This window comes from Oncorhynchus clarkii, chromosome 32 (genome assembly GCF_045791955.1).
Source record: "Oncorhynchus clarkii lewisi isolate Uvic-CL-2024 chromosome 32, UVic_Ocla_1.0, whole genome shotgun sequence".
NCBI classification, from domain to species: Eukaryota; Metazoa; Chordata; class Actinopteri; order Salmoniformes; family Salmonidae; genus Oncorhynchus; species Oncorhynchus clarkii.
The window spans coordinates 34,470,576-34,493,187 of record NC_092178.1 but is presented as its reverse complement, the minus strand read 5'-3'; the positions used below and the strand labels follow the sequence as shown (position 1 = coordinate 34,493,187).

Sequence of the window (22,612 nt, the reverse complement as noted above, 5' to 3'; positions counted from 1 at the left end):
AGCATATTTCTGTCCTGCTAATGCTGTTTTTTATGGTCTCCGCTCAAGTTAACTGCAGCTAATCTGAGCGTATGGTCACTAGAGATGGCTTGAGCTGACAAATGAGTTAGACTGCATTGCATAGGCAAGATGTGGTGGGTGTAACAGAGATAGAGATAGCCAGGGGGAGTTTAGAACAATTCCTCATTGTCTCTAAATAATCATTGCACCTGGGAAACTAAGCCAGGGAGGGGTTAAGACAATACCCACGTGCAAGTAATGACAGGATGAACCCAGAGTGGCTTATCATGCTCCTTGGTCTGCACGAGGGGGTTGAACCAACCATGACTGAGCATTGTTAGTGTCAGCTATATAGGACTGCATTTGTGTAAAGGTTAGGTTACTCGGTCCAACACTCAAGGGTGGGGGGGGGTCGACCAGCCTCATTATTGCAATAATCAATCAAAATTAAATAAAGATTGTTTGAAGAAATGACAATCTCTCTCAGTACTGAATTAACAACGACAATGTAATTAAATATCTGTTTATTCTGTTGCTGGTGATATTCATAAAAACATTGCAAAAATATATTTTGGCGGACCCACTGCAGTACCTCTGCGAAACCTCTAGGGTGCCATGGACCCCCGGTTGAATACCCCTGCAGTAGAGTACAGTTTTTGGTAACGGAATTTCAAGGCACAGAGAAATGTTTTTTAAATATATGTTTTGATAGTGGTCTTTACTTCAACATTAATGTGTTTCGATGTATTTCTAATACCTTTTTTAAAGCGGCAATCAGCAGTTGAAACAATAACAAAGCATTTTCCACGCCCCTGTTTCAGTAAAAAGTTGAGGGGTGGGGCTGGAGGAATGTAACCACTCTCAAATGCATAGACAGAGGTATGGGTGCCGAGATAAGGACTGACCATCCATGTTATCAAAATTATAGTTTTAACCTTGTTTTGAGTGAGTGTTTGCTTACATTTACTTTGTTTGCAAACAGCTCGTACCCCTGCAGATTGATCTGGTACTCCCTGTATATAGCTTCATTCTTATTTTATTCCTCTTGTGTTAGATAATAATGTTAAGTCTGCGTCATTGGGAAGCTAGCATTTCACGGTAAAGTCTACACCTGTTCTATTCACTGCATGTGACAAACATATTTAATTTGTAAAAAACGTGTTGTTACACGTGGTCTGCCACTGCGAGGACGATCAGCTGTCCGTCCTGTCTCCCTGTAGTGCTTTCTTAGGCGTCTCACAGTACGGACATTGCAATTTATTGCCCTGGCCACATCTGCAGTCCTCATGCCCCCTTGCAGCATGCCTAAGGCACATTCCCGCAGATGAGCAGGGACCCAGGCATCTTTCTTTTGGAGTTTTTCAGAGTCGGCAGAAAGGCCTCTTTAGTGTCCTAAGTTTTCATAACTGTGACCTTAATTGCCGTCTGTAAACTGTTAGTGTCTTACTGACCGTTCCACAGGTGCATGTTCATTTATTTTTTGGTTCATTTAACGAGCATGGGAGACGGTGTTAAAACCCTTTACAATGAAGCTCTGTGAAGTTATTTGGATTTTTACAAATTATCTTTGAAAGACAGGGTCCTGAAAAGGGATGTTTATTTTTTGTTTTCAGCTTGAGTACTAATTACCATTATAAAATGCAGTCCACCTCACCATTTACAATAAACAGTGTTTGGAAGAAGAGTGCATGAAAGTGAAAGCTTATGCCAGTGGGTGAATAGTTGACATATAGAAATAACACAGACAACACCTGTCACTCAAATATTTAACAATGCTCATTATTCTCTTAAACAGAATTTCTGTTAAACCAAAGCCTGTTACAAGTGCTTAATAGAACAGCCGCTCGTTACGACATTCTAGAACATCTCAGGTGAAACCCTCCCCCCTTCCTCCGCCAGGTTGCTCTCTAGTCTGCCAGGGGCCAGGGGGAGTGTCATGTTGAAGCTGCTCTTCCACAAAGTGCTGGTGTTGACCTGTCTTCACCATTCACCTCACTGTACCTCCCTTCCAACGTAAGCTAACTCCAGCTGCTCTCAGTCGCCACCCTCTTCCACCACTTGGCCCGGAGAAAGGTAAATCTACTGTACTATAAACATTTCTGTGACCTTAACGCACCCAATTGTATTTGATCACCTGCTGTACTGTCTGACTCATTTAATGTCCGGAAATGATACAATGTGTACAATAGTCTTAACTAGGATTGACATTAAGGGTTGTCGTATTGCTTGAGATAAGTGAACTGAGCAGTAACACAAGTTGAGCCTGCTCTAAGGTTGCCCCTTTGAGCAGGTGGGGAAAAAATACATGTGAAAACCACCTACCAAGAATTCCAGTAGCTTAAACTCATCTTTCTGGTTCCTCCCCATTGTTTAAGTAAAATATAGACAATTCATGCCAGCGGAGCCTGCTCTGAGATTCTGTTAACTGAAAACAACCAAAAATAAAGAATTTCAGTACTGATCTTTCTGATTCTTCTGCCATGTTTAGGTGAAAGGCAGGCAATGTATGGCACTTCTGCGTGGAAATAGACAATTTACATTTTCGTGCATATTATCGTAGTCTTCGGGGCAGCCCAAAAATACTTCTGACTTGCCCGATGGGCAAAGTGCCGTTCAGACTTTAAACGTCAATCCCTTCATAGCGCCGCCTTTGTGCTGGTGTTGAATTACACCAAGGTAGTGTGATGTTATAGCCTGGAAATCAAGACTGAAGCATGCTACGCTTTACTATTGTTTCACTGTTGAGCGGGATTTCAGTCTGGATTTCCAGGCTAGGAATGTGACACAATCCCGACAACTGTTTCTGTTCTGTCCAGGTCTTTGGTCCTCGTGGAAAATGTCCTATGCATACCAGAACCTGTTCAGCTGGAGTCGACCTCGATTGACCCGACCGCGGCATCTCCTCTTCCTTTTACTGGGCTTCTTGTGCTACTTAGTTCCTCCCACAGGTAAAATGCACCGATACATTTCTCTGGAAATATTCACGGTTTCATGGTTGTCCAAGATGTAAGAATGAATGAGATGTATTCCTTGATTTGATTGTTTTGTTGTACTCACCATACACTTGATTGAATCTAAGACATGAATACCGTTGTCTTAACAATAGATGCTTGCCTTTATTACTTTGGGTGTGCCTTATGCCAAGGTGTATCTTTACTTTGTGTGTCTTTCCTTTCTGTGTTTATCGGGTTGTTAGTAATTGTTTATACTGTCTGTTGGTTCTGAGGCGTGTATGCATACTTCGGTGGTGGCTCACTCCGAATGGCTGTTTTTACAGTGTGGAAGCCACAAGGCATGGTGAGTTACAATGTAGGCCGGACAATCGGTCCTCTGTGAGTCCGTGTCGCTCGGGTAGGAGGGGAATGACTAAACAGAGGTCGAAAGGCTCCATTCTCTAAAAGAAAGCAAAGGGGCCCAATCGCTGCAAGCAGTGTTACACAGAGTTTAGGTTACACCCACATCCCATAATATTCAGCTCCGGAGCTATGGCAACAATAGCCATGGGAATAGCTGCGCTGTCAGTGAGTGTCTGAGTCTGTGATGGTTGGTGTCATGTCTTGTCTAGAGACACACTCATCCTGCCTTTTTTTGTTTGTGTTCTTGTCAGGGAAAGGCCTCATTTCCCTTTACCGCTGTGACTTGATTGAGCAGTTGAGCTTCATGTATGTCTGGAGCATTACTGTATGTTAAGAGATTGCATTTGCGAGGTACACATGGCTATAGAGAGATGACATAGAAGGCTAAAGCTTGTTACAAGTAAGGGTAATTAATGTCAATGACACAACATCTATGCCCTAAATCAGTGGGGCGCAAAACCAGTGTCGGCTGCTTTTCTCATCTGCCTAGCACATTAATGTCTGATTGCTCTCAGATTGCACACACCTGGCTTCCCAGAGCTAAGAAAGAAGGATCTAAAATCTAAACATTCAGGGCCCTAATCAATGTTCCCTCTAATTTCTTTTGACACTGAGCAAATTTCATGTCTGCTGAGCGCAAACTTTAACATTGTGAAAATGCTGTGCAACTTCCAGCATGCGTTTACTGTGAACACCTGAGGCTGTACCCACTTTAAGTTACAGTTTTAACAGTGGCCAAGTAGGTTACTGTGGCTATTTGATCATAAAAGAGACCTACCGGTGTGGTCTGCCATCAAAAACAATGAAGAAAATGCATCCCGTAATATTTTAACATGGAAATAGCTATTCTATCATTCAAGTCTACAGTAGCAGCCAGCAGCTAATATATTGTGTTCAGTGTAGGCCTACATTCTATGAGACTTTTGAAAATAACGTCCAGGGCTTGACATGAACCTGTTTATCCACTTGTCCTTCAAACAAGGTGGTGACTAAAAATGTTGATGTGTTTGATGCAAGAAACCACTTTACAAAATACAATGTATTATTATTCCCATACCATTGTTATAGAGAATCATACAAATTATGCTAGTCTCTGCCTATTGGCTACTTTGCTTATTTAAGCCTGTCTCAAAATACAACACTGCCCCTTTAAGACAAACAAATGCTCTTTACCTGACTCGCTTTTCAAAGATGTCTAGAAATGTACATGTTTTGTGCCCTTGTAGGAAGCAATCGCTCCCCTATTTCTGATTACAGATAATCTAACTGGGCTAATAACTCAACTAGCAAAGGATATGAACAAAATGTGCACACAATGTGCTGCTCTCACTTTGATCTCAAAATAAGCGCATCTACTCACGACCGCTCATGCTGTAAACACAGTCCAGGTGAAAGTAAATGGCAGAGATCCATATATGGCAATGGTCTATTTGCATATAGGCCTACTGCAGCTCTGATTGTTTATGCCTCACCTCTCTGTGTACAGTACGGACTGAGTAGTGCGTGTCAATGCAATAGACTCCTACTCAGATGCGTTATGCCCACAACAAAATATATTGCGTAGTTGGTTTTGTTTCGGTATGTTGCATTGAAAGTGACTAATATTCCGTTGATTTGATCACATTTTCCACAGTAAAGGGAATCGTTGAGTGTTAACAGGGAAAACTCTAGAACAGTGGTCACCAACCTTTTCCGAGTCAAAATCACTGAGTTAACATGCAAGCCGAGATCTACCGTTTAGATTTTTTTCCGTGACTTACAAAACCTAAGCCTATGCAACATTAACCAATTAAAAACAGTACTGTAGCAATGAGTTGTGTGGAGTAAGCTATAGGCCCAATACAGTATTTCTGCATATTGGCTTTGCTTGAATTGCCCTGCCAATGCATTGTTGGCCATTTTTTGTTTTATTGTATTTCAAACTTTGAGGTAGGCTATATGATCACACCGGTAATAGATCCGCTGTTGTATTACTTGTGAGGCACAGCTGAGTGAGCACACATTTAAATCATTTGCTTTTTATTTGTATTTTACTGAGCTGATGGTGCCTGCATCTGAGGGTCAGTCTCAGTGGAGGGAGAGCGCAGCAGACAGAGGGTCAGTCTCAGCGGAGGGAGAGAGCAGCAGACTGAGGGTCAGTCTCAGCGGAGGGAGAGAGCAGCAGACTAAGGGTCAGTCTCAGCGGAGGGAGAGAGCAGCAGACTGAGGGTCAGTCTCAGCGGAGGGAGAGAGCAGCAGACTGAGGGTCAGTCTCAGCGGAGGGAGAGAGCAGCAGACTGAGGGTCAGTCTCAGCGGAGGGGAGAGAGCAGCAGACTAAGGGTCAGTCTCAGCGGAGGGAGAGAGCAGCAGACTGAGGGTCAGTCTCAGCGGAGGGAGAGAGCAGCAGACTGAGGGTCAGTCTCAGCGGAGGGAGAGAGCAGCAGACTGAGGGTCAGTCTCAGCGGAGGGAGAGAGCAGCAGACTGAGGGTTTAGTCTCAGCGGAGGGAGAGAGCAGCAGACTGAGGGTCAGTCTCAGCGGAGGGAGAGAGCAGCAGACTGAGGGTCAGTCTCAGCGGAGGGAGAGAGCAGCAGACTGAGGGTTTAGTCTCAGCGGAGGGAGAGAGCAGCAGACTGAGGGTCAGTCTCAGCGGAGGGAGAGAGCAGCAGACTGAGGGTCAGTCTCAGCGGAGGGAGAGAGCAGAAGACACCGTCTTCCAGCTGATGGGGCGACTCGCGTCTCACCGCATTATTACTGCCTCAGGCACAAATTCATGTTACTCCTATGAATAGAGGAAGTGAAATATTAAATCGATATTAAATAAGACCCAAGCCACTAATAAGAAAAACAACAACGCAAGCTTATAGATACACTTTCCTACTCATTCATTACTGCTTGTTGTGGTGCTGAGTGGAAATAGGAAGAATTATCATTTTAGGCCTTATAAAAGTGTTGAATACAAAGTGTATTCAACACTCAGTCAGTGCTGAGTAAGAACTTAAACATGAACTCACTCATAATAACAGCAGCTCTTTGCTGTATTCGTTGACAGTCTCTCTCTAGTCATGGTTTTGAAATCTCACAGTATCAACTTTGCTGTAGATTTCTTTTATGTCTGCTACTTTACTGCAGACATGGTCATCTGAGCCATACGATTGGCCAGCGGTAGGCCTATAGTGCACTTGATTTGCTCTCTGGGCCAGCCGGGAAGGCAGAGTTTTTACCTTCAGACACATGAAATGGTTCAAAAGGGCAACAGTTCACCTACCCGGCATGCAGGGCCGGTGAATCAGGTGCACCTACCGCCAACAGCCTGTGAAGAATAAAACAAAATAGGAACACAAGGCTTTATAATTGGTTTTTACAGAATGTTTGACTAGGAATGCCTTGGAGATCGACCGGTTGGTGACCACTGCTCTAGAAAGTTGAGTGAAGTTCAATCTCGTGCTTCTCTCTGTGGGCTGATATTTCTACACGGCAGTCTCGGGGCTACTGCTCGCAAGCACCCAGCTTAGAGGGAACATTGGCCCCAAGTACCCACAGAAAATACCAATCCCTGTCCCAGATGGCAAAGTCACTGATCGCGTCTTCTTTATATCCCATAGACCGGCGCACAATTGGCCCAGCGTCGTCCGGGTTTGGCCGGGGTAGGCCGTCACTGTAAAAAACAATTTGTTTTTAACTGACTTGCCTAGTTAAATAAAAAATATATATACACACTCTCTATAACAACTCTTTCATCCTCTTTCCCTCTCCAGGTGTATCTGCCGAGATCTGCCGGGTGACCGGGGGAGTGTTGGGGATCCACTGGAGCAGTGTGGTCGGTTTAGGCTGGCGCCCCCTGGCCGTGGGCAGGAACAGCGCCAGCTGCTGGGAGTCATGCTGCCTGGAGCCCGCCTGCAGTGCCGTGTGGAGCCTGGGGGGGCGCTGTGTCCTACTGAGTTGCTCCAACAGCGGGCTCTGTCAAGTCACGTCTCTACCCCAGCCCCACATCGAGTCCCTGGGGCTCCTGCAGCAGCTTTCAAAGGGCACCACAACAGCTCGAAGGAAAAGGCAGAGGCGAGCACTAACAGGAAAGGGAAGTGGGTCGGACCAACTTTCTAGCACTGTGAGTCAACGGAAAGTTCAAGTATTGTAGTTGAGTCATAGATGCCTGTTTACCCTTCCTTCTGGGATCACTGGGACGGAGTAGATAAAAACAAAGACTAAATACTCTCCTATAAAGTTATACATGGATGACATCTATATTTCTCTAACTTATGTGTTGATGTAAGCTATGCAATCTCTTACAGTGCATTCGGAAAGTATTCAGACCCCTTGACATTTTCCACATTTTGTTACGTTACAGCTTTATTCTAAAATTGATTAAATATTTTCTTCTGTCATCAATCTACACACAATACCCCATAATGACAAAGGAAAAAAACATTATTTTTTTTTAGAAATCTTTGCACATCTTATACAAATTAATATACTATCACATTTACATACAGTACCAGTCAAGTTTGGACACACCAACTAATTCATGGGTTTTTCTTAATTTTTTTTACTCTTTTCTACATTGGAGAATAATAGTGAAGACATTAAAACTATGAAATAACACATGGAATCATGTAGTAACCAAAAAAGTGATTGATGCAAGATGCTTTTTGAGGCAAACACACTCACACAGTTCTGGGTTGCTCATCTACTGCAGGAAGCCGTCTCCAGACTGACTGAGAAAGCAGTCTGATCCGGTTTGACACCACATAACTATGTCAGTCAGGGTTCTCAACTCTGGATGACTTAAAAAGCAAGTAACGGTCTCAATGCTGAGCGTGACCTCAGGATTGCACTGAACAAAACTGAGCCCAGAATAGACCTGCTTGCTGAAAACTTCAACCAGTCACACACCTCTCATTAGGACTGTTTTTTTTTTCTTCTGGTTTACGTCTGTGTGATATCTCAAAACATCTTGCGCCAATCAGTTTGTTCCAGTTCAGAATGAAAATTATTTATTGTGGTTTAACAGCAACAGTTCCAACCTAGACAGATATGCAAGTGTGTTTTTTATTTAATACATTTTATTATTGTTATTATATATATTTATTTATTTACCCCTTTTGCCCTAATTTTGGGAGATCCAATTGGTAGTTACAGTCTTGTCCCATCGCTGCAACTCCTGTACGGACTCGGGAGAGGCGGAGGTCGAGAGCCATGCGTCCTCCGAAACACAACCCAACCTAGCCGCACTGCTTCTTGACACAATGCTCGCTTAACCCGGAAGCCAGCCGCACAAATGTGTCGGAGGAAACACCGTACACCTGGAGACCGTGTCAGCGTGCATGCGCCCGGCCCGCAACAGGAGTCGCTAGGGCGCGATGGGACATGGACATCCCGGCCGGGCAGACCCTCCACTAACCTGGGCGACGCTGGGCCAATTATGCGTCACCTGTGTGTGTTTGCCTTTCCAAATCATGTCCAATCAATTGAATTTATCCCAGTTGGACTCCAAGTTGTAGAAACGTCTGAAGGATGATCAATGGAAACAGGATGCTCAATTTCGAGTCCCATAGCAAAGAGACTGAATACTTGTGTAAATAACGTACACAACCGGTCAAAAGTTTTAGGACACCTACTCATTCAAGTGTTTTTCTTTATTTTATTTTTTTACTATTGTCTACATTGTAGAATAATAGTGAAGGCATCAAAACTATGAAATAACGCATATGGAATCATGTAGTAATTAAAGTGTTGAACAAATCTAAATATATTTTATATTTGAGATTCTTCAAATAGCCACCCTTTGCTGTGATGACAGCTTTGCACAGTCTTGGCATTCTCTCAACTAGCTTCACCTGGAATGCTTTTCCAAACTCCAACAGGAGTTTCCACATACGCTGAGCACTTGCTGGCTGCTTTTCCTTCACTCTGCGGTCTGACTCATCCCCAACCATCTCAATTGTTTTGAGGTCGGGATTGTGGAGGCCAGGTCATCTGATGCAGCACTCCATTACTCTCCTTCTTGGTAAAATAGCCCTTTCACAGCCTGGAGGTGTGTTTTGGGTCATTGTCCTGTTGAAAAACAAATGATAGTCCCACTAAACACAAACCAGATGGGATGGCGTATCGCTGCAGAATGCTGTGGTAGCCATGCTGGTTAAGTGTGCCTTGAATTCTAAATAAATCATAGACAGTGTCACCAGCAAAGCACACCATCACACCTCCTCCTCCATGCTTCACGGTGGGAACCACACATGCGGAAATCATCCGTTCACCCACACTGCGTCTCGCAAAAACAAGGAGGTTGGTACCAAAAAATCTCAAATTCGGGCATTTCAACAAGTCTAATGGCCATTTGCTCGTGTTTCTTGGCCCAAGCGAGTCTCTTCTTATTATTGGTGTCCTTTAGTAGTGGTTTCTTTGCAGCAATTTGACCATGAAGGCCTTATTCACACAGTCTCCTCTGAACAGTTGATGTTGATGTGTCTGTTACTTGAATTCTGTGAAGCATTTATTTGGGCTGCAATTTCTGGTAACTCTAATGACCTTATCCTCTGCAGCAGAGGTAACTCTGGGTCTCCCTTTCCTGTGGTGGTCCTCATGAGAGCCAGTTTCATCATAGCGCTTGATGGTTTTTGCGACTGCACTTGAAGAAACGTTCAAAGTTCTTGCCATTTTCCGTATTGACTGACCATGTCTTAAAGTAATGATGGACTGTAGTTTATCTTTGCTTATTTGAGCTGTTCTTGCCATAATATGGTCTTTTACCAAATAGGGCTATCTTCTGTATTCCACCCCTACCTTGTCACAACACAACTGATTGGCTCAAATGCATTAAGAAGGAAAGAAATTCCACAAATGAACTTTTAATAATGCACACCTGTTAATTGAAAAGCATTCCAGGTGACTACCTCATGAAGCTGATTGAGAGAATGCCAATAGTGTGCAAAGCTTTCATCAAGGCAAAGGGTGGCTATTTGAAGAATTTGTTTAACCCTATTTTTGATTACTACAAGATTCCATGTGTTAATTAATAGTTTTGATGTCACTATTATTCTACAATGTAGAAATAGTACAAATAAAGAAAAACCCTTGAATGAGTAGGTGTTCTAAAACATTTGACCGGTATTGTATTTCTGTTTTTAAATTTCTTATAAACGTTCAAACATTTCAAAAAAAAAAAAAAAACTGTTTTCGCTTAGTCATTATGGGGTGTTGTGTGTAGATTGATGAGGAACATTTTCTTATTTATTCCCTTTTTTAGATTAAAGCTGCAACGTAACAAAGTGGAAAAGAGTCTGAATACTTTCCGACTGTAACTGCAGTGTTTACTTCACGAAGCCTATTGGCTACATTGTACCGTCTTCAATGTCGCTCGTCATTTCTCCATTCTTATCTGAAGTTCATGAAGTACATCCATGTCTTGACAGCGGGTTTCCAAGGATGCAGAGCGTCCAGCTCCAACGGTCGACATCGCCAGCGGTGTGGCCCTCCCTCAAACATCTGATAAGAATCCCAGTCAGTTAGCCAATGGGAGTGGAGAAGCTCCATCACCCTCACAGCAGAAGTCTATGTCGGAGGACACCAGAGACGCATCTTCCAACAGCAGCTCTGTGCTTCCCACTACATCACCAACGCAGGCTGGTAAGGCACTGAACTCTGACCTAGTATCCCTCAAAAGCCACCCTAGACAACTGTTTGGTTAATAACGTACTAATAACAAAATGGACGCGTTGAGGCGTGTCTTCATGGAAGGAAGAAACGTGTAGCTCTAAACATCTACTCCCGTTCATAAACTGGCACCCACTGCAGATGTACGTCTACTGTTTGCACTTTGAATGAGCTTCTGTTTCAGTGTTTCCGCCCTCCGTTTCAATCCATGCAAATCCTGTGGTTTCCATGACAGTGCGGGAATTGGTGGTGTCTGCAGGCGAGAGTGTGGAGGTCACGCTGCCGCGCAACGAGGTGGAACTCAACGCCTTTGTGGTGCCAGCGCCCCAGCCAGGTACTCAACCTACCTGCGTTATTACTTAGTTAAACGGTATCATACACCTGTATTAATACACACCCCGTGTAGTCCACGTCTCACCCGAGTTCTGTATAAAGCTTATCTGTTTCATTTGGCGTGACAACGGCACCGGAGTGAGCTAACGTAGAAAACAGACTGGCACTAAGGCGAGCTCTGTATCCATGCATGCCATTGGTCATAGCTTACATCCTCGGCTTTGATTGCTCTCTTTCTCACGTCTCGAAAAGGGGCCGACTATGAATTTGACTGGCTCTTGAGAACTCATCCCAAAGACTACAGTGGAGAGATGGAGGGGAAACACAGCAAGACACTCAAGCTCAGCAAGGTACAGCTCCTTGAATTAGTTCAACCGTTACCTCTCTCATCTCTCTCTCTGTTCAAACTCTCAGGCCTCTTTAACTGAGATTGAATGTATGACTAGAACCATTCATACAGTACTGTAATACTATGAGAAACCGTTATTATTGTGGTCCCTCCAATTCAACCTCTCTCTGGCTCTTGTGTTCAGCTGACGGTGGGGCTGTATGAGTTTGAGGTGACCGTGGAGGGCGACGGAGCACACGGAGAGGGCTTTGTCAACGTCACAGTCAAACCAGGTGGGGGGTTAAGCTAACATGACTTGTATTGACTGTGTTTTGATATTCTCTTCAATAGGAACCTGTGTAAACTGTCACATCTTAAAGGTCACCTCCCTCGACTTTCCCATTAATGGGCTTATACTGAAACGTCGACAATGACTCATACCTACGGGGACATACTCATACCTCGTTAGAACCCAACGGAAGATAGCAGACTGAAACAGGGATGCATTACCTGGAGTTGTCCAATGAGAAATGCACATTTTCGGGTTTGGCTACTCGTGCCCTAATGAACACGGCTCAACTGTACCGTTCAGCCAATTAGCTAACCTCTTCCACTTCACAGAGCCGCGGATAAACAAGCTGCCCGTCGCTGTGGTTTCCCCTAAGTTCCAGGAGATATCCTTGCCAACCAGCTCCACGGTGATCGACGGCAGCCGTGAGTTCACCCGGCTCGTTGGTCACAATCAAATCAAATAAACTGGAATTGCACCATCTGTGGATGTCAAAGGGGATTTTATGTAGCATCTTGTCTAGTTCTTTGCTTACAAAAAAAAGACAGATTTTGTCAAGGGTGTATTTATTTAGATTATAGCTCTACTGCCGTACATTGACATTGTAGCTAGACCGTTTTAGGACAAGAACCGGTATTTACCCTAGAATGCTAGATGTTTATCTTTGGTTTGGTGCAAAGGCCCTCTGTCAACACCCTGTGCAGTTCTTCCATAAAACAATGGGAAGAAAAACTTTGGTATTCAGGGTTGAGACGGGCAAAAGTATAGGCAGGGTGGCCTAGACATTTATGGACCGTTTGTTTTTATCCGGTTCTTTTCCCCCTCTTCTTCCTGTCCTGTCTTCCTCCTCTCCCTGTGCTTCGGCCCCATCAGAGAGCACAGACGATGACAAGGTGGTGGCATGGCATTGGGAGGAGGTGAAGGGCCCGCTGAGGGAGGAGAAGGTCTCGGCAGACACCCAAATCCTCACCCTCACCGGCCTGGTCCCAGGGAACTACACATTCAGGTACTGTTCCCTTGTCTTCTCAATGGGTATGTGGCGCTTCGTAGTTTCTCTACCTAGTGCCGACACTTTCATTACTGTTGTACACCTCCCGGCGCTGTCACCTTGTCTTCTCCATGGGCATGCACGGTCTTTTCTCTACATATTTCAGCAATGAAAGACGAGGGGGTGTGGTATATGGTCAATATACAGTGGCAAGATAAAGTATGTGAACCCTTTGGAATTACCTGGATTTCTGTATAAATTGGTCTTAATATTTGATCTGATCTTCATCAATAATAGACAAACACAGGCGGCTTAATCTAATAACACACAAACAATTATACGTTTTCATGTCTTTATTGAACACCTTGTAAACATTCACAGTGAAGGGTGGGAAAGTATGTGAACCCTTGGATTTAATAACTGGTTGACCCTCCTTTGGCACCCATAACCTCAACCAAACATTTTCTGTAGTTGCGGATCAGACCTGCACAACGGTCAGGAGGAATTTTGGACCATTCCTGTTTCAGTTCAGCAATATTCTTGGAATGTCTGGTGTGAACCGCTCTCTTGAGGTCATGCCACAGCATCTCAATCAGGTTGAGGTCAGGACTGACTGGGCCACTCCAGAAGGCATATTTTCTTCTGAAGCCATTCTGTTGTTGATTTACTTCTGTGTTTTTAGGTCGTTGTCCTGTTGCATCACCCAACTTCTGTTGAGCTTCAATTGGAGGACAGATAGCCTAACATTCTCCTGCAAAATGTCTTGATAAACTTGGGAATTCATTTTTCCGTCTAATAGCAAGCTGTCCCGGCCCTGAGGCAGCAAAGCAGCCCCAAACCATGATCCTCCCTCCACCATAGTTTACAGTTGGGATGAGATTTGGATGTTGGTGTGCTGTGCTTTTTTTTTCTCCACACATAGTGTTGTGTTTCCTTCCAAACAACCCAACTGTAGTTTCATCTGTCCACAGAATATTTTTCCAGTAGAGCTGTGGAACATCCAGGTGTTCTTTTGCGAACTTCAGACGTGCAGCAATGTTTTATTTGGACAGCAGTGGCTTCTTCCGTGGTGTCCTCCCATGAACACCATTCCTGTTTAGTGTTTTACGTATCGTAGACTTGTCAACAGAGATGTTAGCATGTTCCAGAGATTTCTGTAAGTCTTTAGCTGACACTCAGGATTCTTCTTAACCTCACTGAGCATTCTGCGCTGTGCTCTTGCAGTCATCTTTGCAGGACGGCCACTCCTAGGGAGAGTAGCAACAGTGCTGAAATTTTTCCATTTATAGACAATTTGTCTTACCGGACTGACTTTTAGAGATACTTTTGTTACCCTTTCCAGCTTTATGCAAGGCAACAATTCTTAATCTTAGGTCTTCTGAAGTCTCTTTGTTTGAGGCATGGTTCACATCAGGCAATGCTTCTTGTGAATAGCAAACTCATATTTTGTGAGTGTTTTTTATAGGGCAAGGCAGCTCTAACCAACATCTCCAATCTCTCCTTGATTGGACTCCAGGTTAGCTGACTCCGGACTCCGATTAGCTTTTGGAAAAGTCATTAGCCTTGGGGTTCACATACTTTTTCCAACCTACACTGTGAATGTTTAAATGATGTATTCAATATAGACAAGAAATTTATGAAGAAATCCAGGTAATTCCAAAGGGTTCACACACTTTATCTTGCCACTATACCACGGCTAAGGGCTGTTCTTAGGCACGACGCGACGCAGAGCATTCAGGGCTCGAACCACCCAGTTTATAATGCTTTTTATAAACTGGGTGGTTCGAGCCCTGAATGCTGATTGGCTGACAGCCGTAGTATATCAAACCGTATACCAGGGGTATGACACAAAATTTCTTGTTACTGCCCTAATTACGTTGGTAACCAGTTTATAATAGCAATAAGGCACCTCTGGGTTTGTGGTATATGGCCAATATACCACGGCTAAGGGCTGTATCCGCTTTGCGTGTAAGAACAGCCCTTTGCCGACGTATATTGGCCGTATACCACACCCCCTCGGGCCATATTGCTTAAATATACCTAGTTGTTTCTATGGGCATGCCATCTTGTATTCCCCGTCTATCTCTTTGTTCAGCTGTTTTCCTCCATACCATTTCACAAGCATTTGCCCCTCACCCCCTCTCCCCATTTCAGCCATAGGTGAAGGCTAGGTCTTAGACAAAAGCAAGGACGTTAGGAATTTGTCTATCACAAACTTACTATTCTCTCCCCTTCAGTCTGACGGTTACGGACTCAGACGGGGCCCAGAGCTCCACCCAGGCCACGCTGTCGGTCAGCAAGGCCATGGACTACCGGCCAGTGGCCAACGCCGGGCCCAACCAGGTCATCACGCTACCGCGCAACGCTGTCACGCTGCACGGCAACCAGAGCGCGGACGACCACGAGCCGCTGGCCTACGAGTGGTCGCTCAGCCCCGAGAGCAAGGGCAAGGTGGTGGAGATGCAGGTGAGAGAGGAGCACCAGGGGTGGCCATGTCAGGGACCATGCACATGTCTTACCTAGCAATCATGGGGATTCGAGGTGTTTTGTTTTCTGAAAATAAAGCTTGTTTTTGTAGTTTTAAAATGGAAATTCTTCATTTCGACACCAACAAGAAAAGGGAAATTCTTCTCTCCCATCTTGACAGTTCTTTTCTTCGACTTATAGGGCGTGCGGACTCCCACTCTGCAGCTATCTGCCATGCAGGAAGGAGACTACACCTTCCAGCTCACTGTCACAGACACAGCCGGACAGCAGGACACGGCACAGGTCACTGTTATCGTCCAGCCAGGTAAATCAGCAGCATATAGATCATGTGTATCTATGGCTAATTTCAACACCACTGCAGTGGTAATTGCTTGAATATCATGCATGATTTACAAGAAATAAGCCACACATTGTCTCTCATTCATTGCTATTATATAACATATCTGAATGGATGTTGTTTTAACCTTGATGAACAGAGACAAACGACTGGCACGGTGCTGTAAATGAAAATAGGGTTATATACGGATATTGTCCTCGTGTCACCAAAGTCTACGTTTCCCCTGCGCCTGCTTGTGTTCCATCCCCCTCAGAGAACAATAAGCCCCCAGTAGCGGACCCCGGCCCAGAGAAGGAGCTGACCCTACCTGTGGACCGCACCACTCTGGACGGCAGCAAGAGCACGGACGATCAGAATATCTCCACCTACCACTGGAAACAGAGCAAGTCAGTATTCACACACGTATGCACAGACGGACACAATAGACTCGCGCGCACACACGCACTCAACTACATGCATGCTCACGTTTGAGCTCACACACTCACTTTCTCTCATACACACGCATACGCACACACTCCCAAATACATACACACACACACCACACTTTGGCAAATGACACACTCCCTGTTCTCTGTGCTTGAGAGTGACACTTAGTTCAACTACCAGAGGCAATATGGTGAGTGGAGATGACACTTTAGAGCTCTCTTCTTTTCCACCTCATGTTACATGGTGCAGTTCAGTGCTCTGTGGTGACAGTGGAGCTGCTGTTTCTCCACCTGTCTGACTCTGTGATGGTCGTCTCTCTCCTCTCAGGGGACCGGACGGAGTGAAGATCGAGAACGCCGACAGCGCCGTTGCCACGGTGACGGGGCTGCAGGTGGGCGAGTACGAGTTCAGCCTGACCGTGACGGACGAGAGAGATCTGGCGAGCACCGAAACGGTCACAGTCATCGTCCGAGAGGGTAACTGTCCTCTCTGTGTGTGTGTGTGTGTGTGGTGCGTGTGTTTGTTTGTTCTGTGTTTTTTTGTTGTTTAAATTCGGTTTTCTCATTTCATAAGAGTAAGATTTTCCTTTTGTCTCTGATTTTTTTTTCTGGGTGCTGAGATGAGTTTTAGCAGAAAAACACAGTTATTTAATATAGAATTACCTACAAGGAAATGTATCAGAAACTAAACAGTATGAAGTTTTACAGGCTTTACAAGGTAATGGTCTCACACGAGATGCACTCAAATATTTAGTCAACTGAAGTCTTGCCGAGCTGAATATCAGTACTCTTTGAAGTATAACCTAAGTATAACTCCCTCACCTATAGTTTTACCAGGTGCGTGGGAACCGCGTACAGAGTATTTCAGAATACTCTTTGGCACTGCAATGTCCTTAAATGTGTCTTGTCTGCTCTCTACCAGAGTTAGACCAGCCCCCAGTAGCCCATGTCCAGTCCAGGCCGGCCATCTCTCTGCCCCTGCGGACTGCAGCCCTGGACGGCTCCCACTCCACAGACGACAAGGGCGGAGTCGGCTACTTGTGGACCCGTGACGACAGTAGCCCAGCAGCAGGGGTGAGAGACCGAGTTCACTCCGTGGTGCTATAACGAATAACAGAAACATTTACAGAAAATATCATGAAGTATTAGGTGATCTGTGTCAGGCAAGCACAATGAACCCGTAGTAAGTAAACGAACAAATACCATCTAGAAAACATTTCCTTCTTCATGTTGTATTATGTAAAAGCATTCTTATCATACTCTTGCATTTCTCATGATTAACATTCTGCTTAAAAATAGTTGCATACAATGAGCTACTTGGAAGTATTTGGAATAAGAATGTGTTCTGCTCAGACAACAGTTTGTCTACATTTATTTTTTCAGTAATGTAGGCCATTGCATGCAGCTAGAAAATACATTCTGCAATTATCACATTATTCGATGTCTTAATCAGACTTTGAATTAAGAAATGTGTCATCAGCATGAGACAATCTCATTGTAATTGATCAAATGCAAATCAAATTGTCTGAAGAATTAATTGTGTTCCATCCTCCAGGATGTGCTGAACAACTCCGACCACCAGGCGGTGCTGTTTCTCACTAACCTGGTGGAGGGAAAGTACAGCTTCACTTTGACTGTGACAGACGGCAAGGGCCAGAGCAGCTCAGACAGAGGGACTGTAGAGGTCAAACCAGGTCAGTGGGCTCCTCATGGTCTACATACACACATGCCCAGTGCAAAATCAACCCCTAGACACTAGGTCTGAAAGAATCAAATGGATATGGCTATAGCTTCAGCAAGCTTTTTGGTACGATAGTGTTATATTTCCACCATATTCCTTACACCCAATCCATTCAGTTCTATGGGAAGTAGGAGCAATAATCTATTTAAGACTGGATCACACACACACATTATGTGTGTGTATGTGTATATATATATATAACACACACACACACACACACAGCAGAAATGGCTCCTACACACTCCCTCTCTCTCCTGTCAGATGTGTGGCAGCGTGACCTGGTGGAGCTGGTGCTGGAGGTGTCTGTGTCCCAGGTGTCCCACCGCCAGAGAGACATGCTGCTCAGGCAGGTGGGCGTGCTGCTGGGTGTGCTCGACAGTGACATCATCGTACGCGAGGTCAGCGCCTTCAACGAGCACAGGTCAGCTCCTTTCCACTATATTCGGTCTCTTCAATTCAACTCACTCAACTCTATTGGCACAATAAGTTATTATATTGCAATGTAAGTGCAAGAACACAGGAATACACTTTCTCTGACATGCACATCATATTTTATCATGTTTTGTTTTGGCCCATCTGACTTTGATTTAAATCAGTTGATAACACTTTGGTGTTGTAATGACAATGTAACTTTATTTTTTTACAACACTTACATGGTATGAACCTGAGAGGCAATAGTTAGAATAACTAAGAATGTCATAATACGGCTGGTTGAGGGGATCTATTGATTTGTCCTCAGCTTGAGCGAATCTGTTAATTTCTTCCCGCCTCCATTCCTCTCCTCTCAGTACTCGTCTGGTTTTCTTGGTGTCTGGGGGTCCGGGTCGCTCCCCTCTGTCCGGTCACAGTGTGGCTCTGGGGCTGCGCAACAAACTACGCAAACAGAAGAACGACTTCCTCATCTTCAAGGCGCGGCGGGTGGACACAGTCAGTGAGTATTAAGACACGAGAGAAGAGAAAAGGAATACATGGATGGAGGAATGTATTAGGACTAATGAATTGAAACTTAGTTGAGTTACATAAAAAGCACTTGGCGAGTTTGCTGGGAAATTGAACACGCTCTATGAATGAAATGATTTGTAAAAACGATACACGAAACCTTTGTGATATACAAAGTATATGGGCACTTTAGTTTCTTTTGACTTTCCCTTATTTTCTAACTTGCAACTTCCAAGTTGAATATTTTTGTTGTATTGTTCTCCGGGCGAGAGAGACCAAACTTACTAGACAGTTAGGATAGGTTTGTTGTCTTTGACCAAGAAGATGTCAAGAAAGACACTGGGGGACAACCTGTCTCTAACGTCTCTCTCTCTCCCCCTGCAGTCTGCCAGCTGAACTGCTCCAGCCACGGGGATTGTGACTCGTTCACGCGGACCTGCGTCTGCCACCCTTTCTGGATGGAGAATTTTATCAAGGCACAGCTGTGGGACCAAGAGAGCAACTGTGGTGAGCAGCGGAGTGGACACTTGTGGAGTTGAAGATGATGACATTGTATATATTAGGATACTGCGAGGAGTCACGTGACCTCCCCGACTTTACTTCAGAGTATGACACACAGTAGGGAGCGTTGTCGTGGAAATGCCTAGTGCGGAAAGTGCTGGAATTCAAGCGCTCTCATTCGGACAACCTGCGACTTCTATTGATTCTCTCTCTTTCAGAATGGAGTGTGCTGTACGTAACCATAGCATCCTTCATGATTGTGGTTGTCATGGCGACCGTTGTCTGGGGTATGGTATGTTGTTACCGCAGGTAAGAGATTTACATGTTGCATAGTAATATGATGTTGCTTCTTTTACATTTACATTTCATGGCCTACTACTCTAAGTACGTACTTATTGTCCCTTCAGTAATGTGTAATAAGCAGACTGACAGGACTGTGTGTTTTGAGCAGGCGTAGGGGTAAAGTGCGCCACAAGAGCAAAAGTCGCTATAAGATGCTTAATGGCGAAGAGCAGGACAGCCTGGAGCTACACCCACCCCGAACTGGTAACACACACACACACACACACACACACAATCTACTCTCTGTCACTTATTATCTTTGAATAAGTTGAACACTGCAAATCCCTCCCCCACCAGGCAGAATGAAGCCAGCCCCCGCTCCCTCCTCCTCGGCCCTCATGCACTCGGACTCTGACCTGGACAGTGACGACGGACAGGGAGGGGTCCCGTGGACGGACCGGGAACGAGGACACCTCCTCCGACCCCAGAACGGAACCCTGAAAAACGGCCAGGGTCCCACCAGGAGTAAAAAGCAAAGAGAGGAGCAGCTATAGCAACAGAGGGTGGGGGAAACCCTCACCACCCCCCCCCCCCCCCTCTCTCTCTCTCGCTCTTCTCCACCACACAAACCGTGCACCTCTCCACCCATAGGACACTTAAGACACATGGATCCTGGAGAATGAGAGAGTACTCTGTTGGACACAGGATCAAGCTACACACCCCCGTATTGAAACTTCCCTGCGCCCACACTGAGCCAAGATGGAAATGAGGTTTAACCTTTGAGAAGGACACTCCATTTAATGGAAAAATGGGGGAGTTGATAGGGTAACGAATGGTCAGAATGCCGAGTTGAGCGCTGTTCACCCCTGAGACATGAATGTACCCCCCCCCCCCCCCCCCCCCACTTCTAGAAGGAAAAAACGGGAGACTGCTAGTCAAGACGATTCTGTTCCCTTCAGACAGGAACTTTACTTCACTCCAATGTCAACGTGAACCACATGGAAACTGAGCCCGTCTCTCACACACACACACACAGAATTCCTCTAAGACACACACCTCTTCCCAGGATGCTTGACGCAAAACTCAACGCTGGCCAACTCCACTCTGACATAGGTTACAATATGATTGGCAAGTGACTTGTCTAGATGAAAACAAATCTAGATATCTGTGCATGAGACAGTACAGCTGCAGTCGTATGTATATGTATTCATGTTTGAATGGTGGTTAGGTCTGCATGAGTTAGCCATGTTGTGTGTGTCCGAATGTGTCTAAAATCAGAATATGTGTGCTTTTGGCCATTTTGCCAAAACGTCTTGTTTCTGAAAAGGGTTATGTGCTTGTTTGACACTTAACCAGCATTGAGAGTCGAAACTGCTGCTGTCAGCCATGTTGGTCAGTCAGAGGATCCTGGGAAATGCTGTTTTACGAGAGCCATGCCTCATACTGTATGAACTCACTGGATGACACAACATTGACGCCCCTAACCCCTATGACTGTTCCTGGGAGTTGATGATGACGAAGATGACACCAATGACACATGGGGAAGAAAGGGGCAACTCTTCCTACTCACTCACCTCAGACGACTGCTCGAGCCTGGAAGACCACTTAACATCTTGTCTGTTTTTAAGATTCCTTTTGACCAATTGTTTTTATTTTGATTCTGATGCACTTTGTTTTTCATGCTCACCGTGGCTCTGTCTGCATCTCCACTGCTCTCACAGGCTGCTAACTGAACAAGTGCTGATCCACACATTGATTGGGAATTTCTTCAGTTCAGCCGTAGGTTCAGAGTGGGACCACATTGCCCAGCATGTACCTCCACCATTCAAATTTGGAGTTGTCACTTTGCTTGTAGGTTACTGTGAACCCTGACCCTTCAGTCTGACTTTAGCTACTGTTTTGGTTGTTGACTGTTTCTCAGAGGAAAGCCCCCATCTAATCAGAGGAACGCTCTGTGAAATGAGCTCTCGTGCTGTTTCTCCGTTGCACTAGTCGAGCACATTTTTATAAAAGATTGGTAGCGTTCATTCTGGGACATGGAGTCCACTGTGAAGGCAGACAGTGAAGGCAGACTGGGATCAGCAACAAAATGAAGGGATTCTGTGTTAATTTAGTTGTTCAATAACAATATTGTCTTGTGAAGGATTCCCCTCGATATGTGACCAGACCTGATGAAACTGGATTATCAGTCAATTAAAATCAAATGTTTTAATTTGTCCACCTTTTTAAAAAGTTTTTTTGTCAAGACTCCCAAAGTCTTAGGTTATAGCTAACCTAAAACATCTGCAAAAGTCTTGTGACCTACCCTAAACATATCCTGTTTTACTCCAGCCACAACAGGTCTATAAAGTCTTTAGTGCTCTGACTCAGGAGAGATCAACTGTGACCCATTTGAGAAAACAACACTGTAATACAGGGTTTCCCCAAGGGGTGCAGGTTTTGGGTTTTGCCCTTTGCGCTACACGGCTGATTCAAATAATCAACTGACCATCAAGCTTTGATCATTTGAATCAGCTGTGTAGTGTTAGGGCCAAAACAAAAACGTGCACCCCTAGGGTCCTGAGGATCGAGTTTGGGAAACGCTGCTGTAATGGCATACACTACTACACAGCTATCTATTCTGTTGCCACTTACAGATTTCATTCTCTTTTATGGCTGACCATTGCGGACTGTGGTTCCCCTTTTAGTGCTCCATAACACTAATTGATGAGATGAAGCCATCTTAGATGATGGTCTCATTAATGTTATTCCGTCTGCTTGACTTTGATCTCTCTATAGACTAGACCGGGTGCAGTGTGTAAGTCTGTTTAATCACCTTGCCACTAAGTGTTGACTTAATGGCTTTGAATACCCAGTCAGTAATGAGATTGAGTTAAAGAGATGATCTAATACTTTTTAGCCAGTTGTTCTGAAGGTAGTGCTCACTAGCCAAAAGTGGTCCCTGAAAATGTTCTCAAATTGCTAGGGGTTCTGG

At 44.8% G+C, this 22,612-nt stretch overlaps 1 protein-coding gene across 1 annotated transcript in view; it reads left to right on the top strand.

Moving 5' to 3' along the window:
- LOC139391992 (dyslexia-associated protein KIAA0319-like protein) overlaps positions 1–21,850 on the top strand; it is a 43,929-nt gene extending 22,079 nt beyond the window's left edge. The window contains exons 2-22 of the mRNA XM_071139608.1: positions 1,900–2,073; positions 2,817–2,948; positions 7,094–7,443; positions 10,748–10,961; positions 11,224–11,322; positions 11,574–11,671; positions 11,855–11,942; positions 12,271–12,363; positions 12,812–12,944; positions 15,164–15,392; positions 15,594–15,717; positions 16,004–16,136; positions 16,504–16,652; positions 17,098–17,249; positions 17,731–17,869; positions 18,178–18,337; positions 18,705–18,847; positions 19,240–19,362; positions 19,575–19,665; positions 19,808–19,902; positions 19,996–21,850. Of these exons, the coding sequence (XP_070995709.1) occupies positions 2,837–2,948; positions 7,094–7,443; positions 10,748–10,961; positions 11,224–11,322; positions 11,574–11,671; positions 11,855–11,942; positions 12,271–12,363; positions 12,812–12,944; positions 15,164–15,392; positions 15,594–15,717; positions 16,004–16,136; positions 16,504–16,652; positions 17,098–17,249; positions 17,731–17,869; positions 18,178–18,337; positions 18,705–18,847; positions 19,240–19,362; positions 19,575–19,665; positions 19,808–19,902; positions 19,996–20,192 (2,922 nt within the window). The 5' untranslated portion in view covers positions 1,900–2,073; positions 2,817–2,836 and the 3' untranslated portion in view covers positions 20,193–21,850. The remainder of the gene's footprint in view (positions 1–1,899; positions 2,074–2,816; positions 2,949–7,093; positions 7,444–10,747; positions 10,962–11,223; positions 11,323–11,573; positions 11,672–11,854; positions 11,943–12,270; positions 12,364–12,811; positions 12,945–15,163; positions 15,393–15,593; positions 15,718–16,003; positions 16,137–16,503; positions 16,653–17,097; positions 17,250–17,730; positions 17,870–18,177; positions 18,338–18,704; positions 18,848–19,239; positions 19,363–19,574; positions 19,666–19,807; positions 19,903–19,995) is intronic.
- Positions 21,851–22,612: the final 762 nt, after the last annotated feature.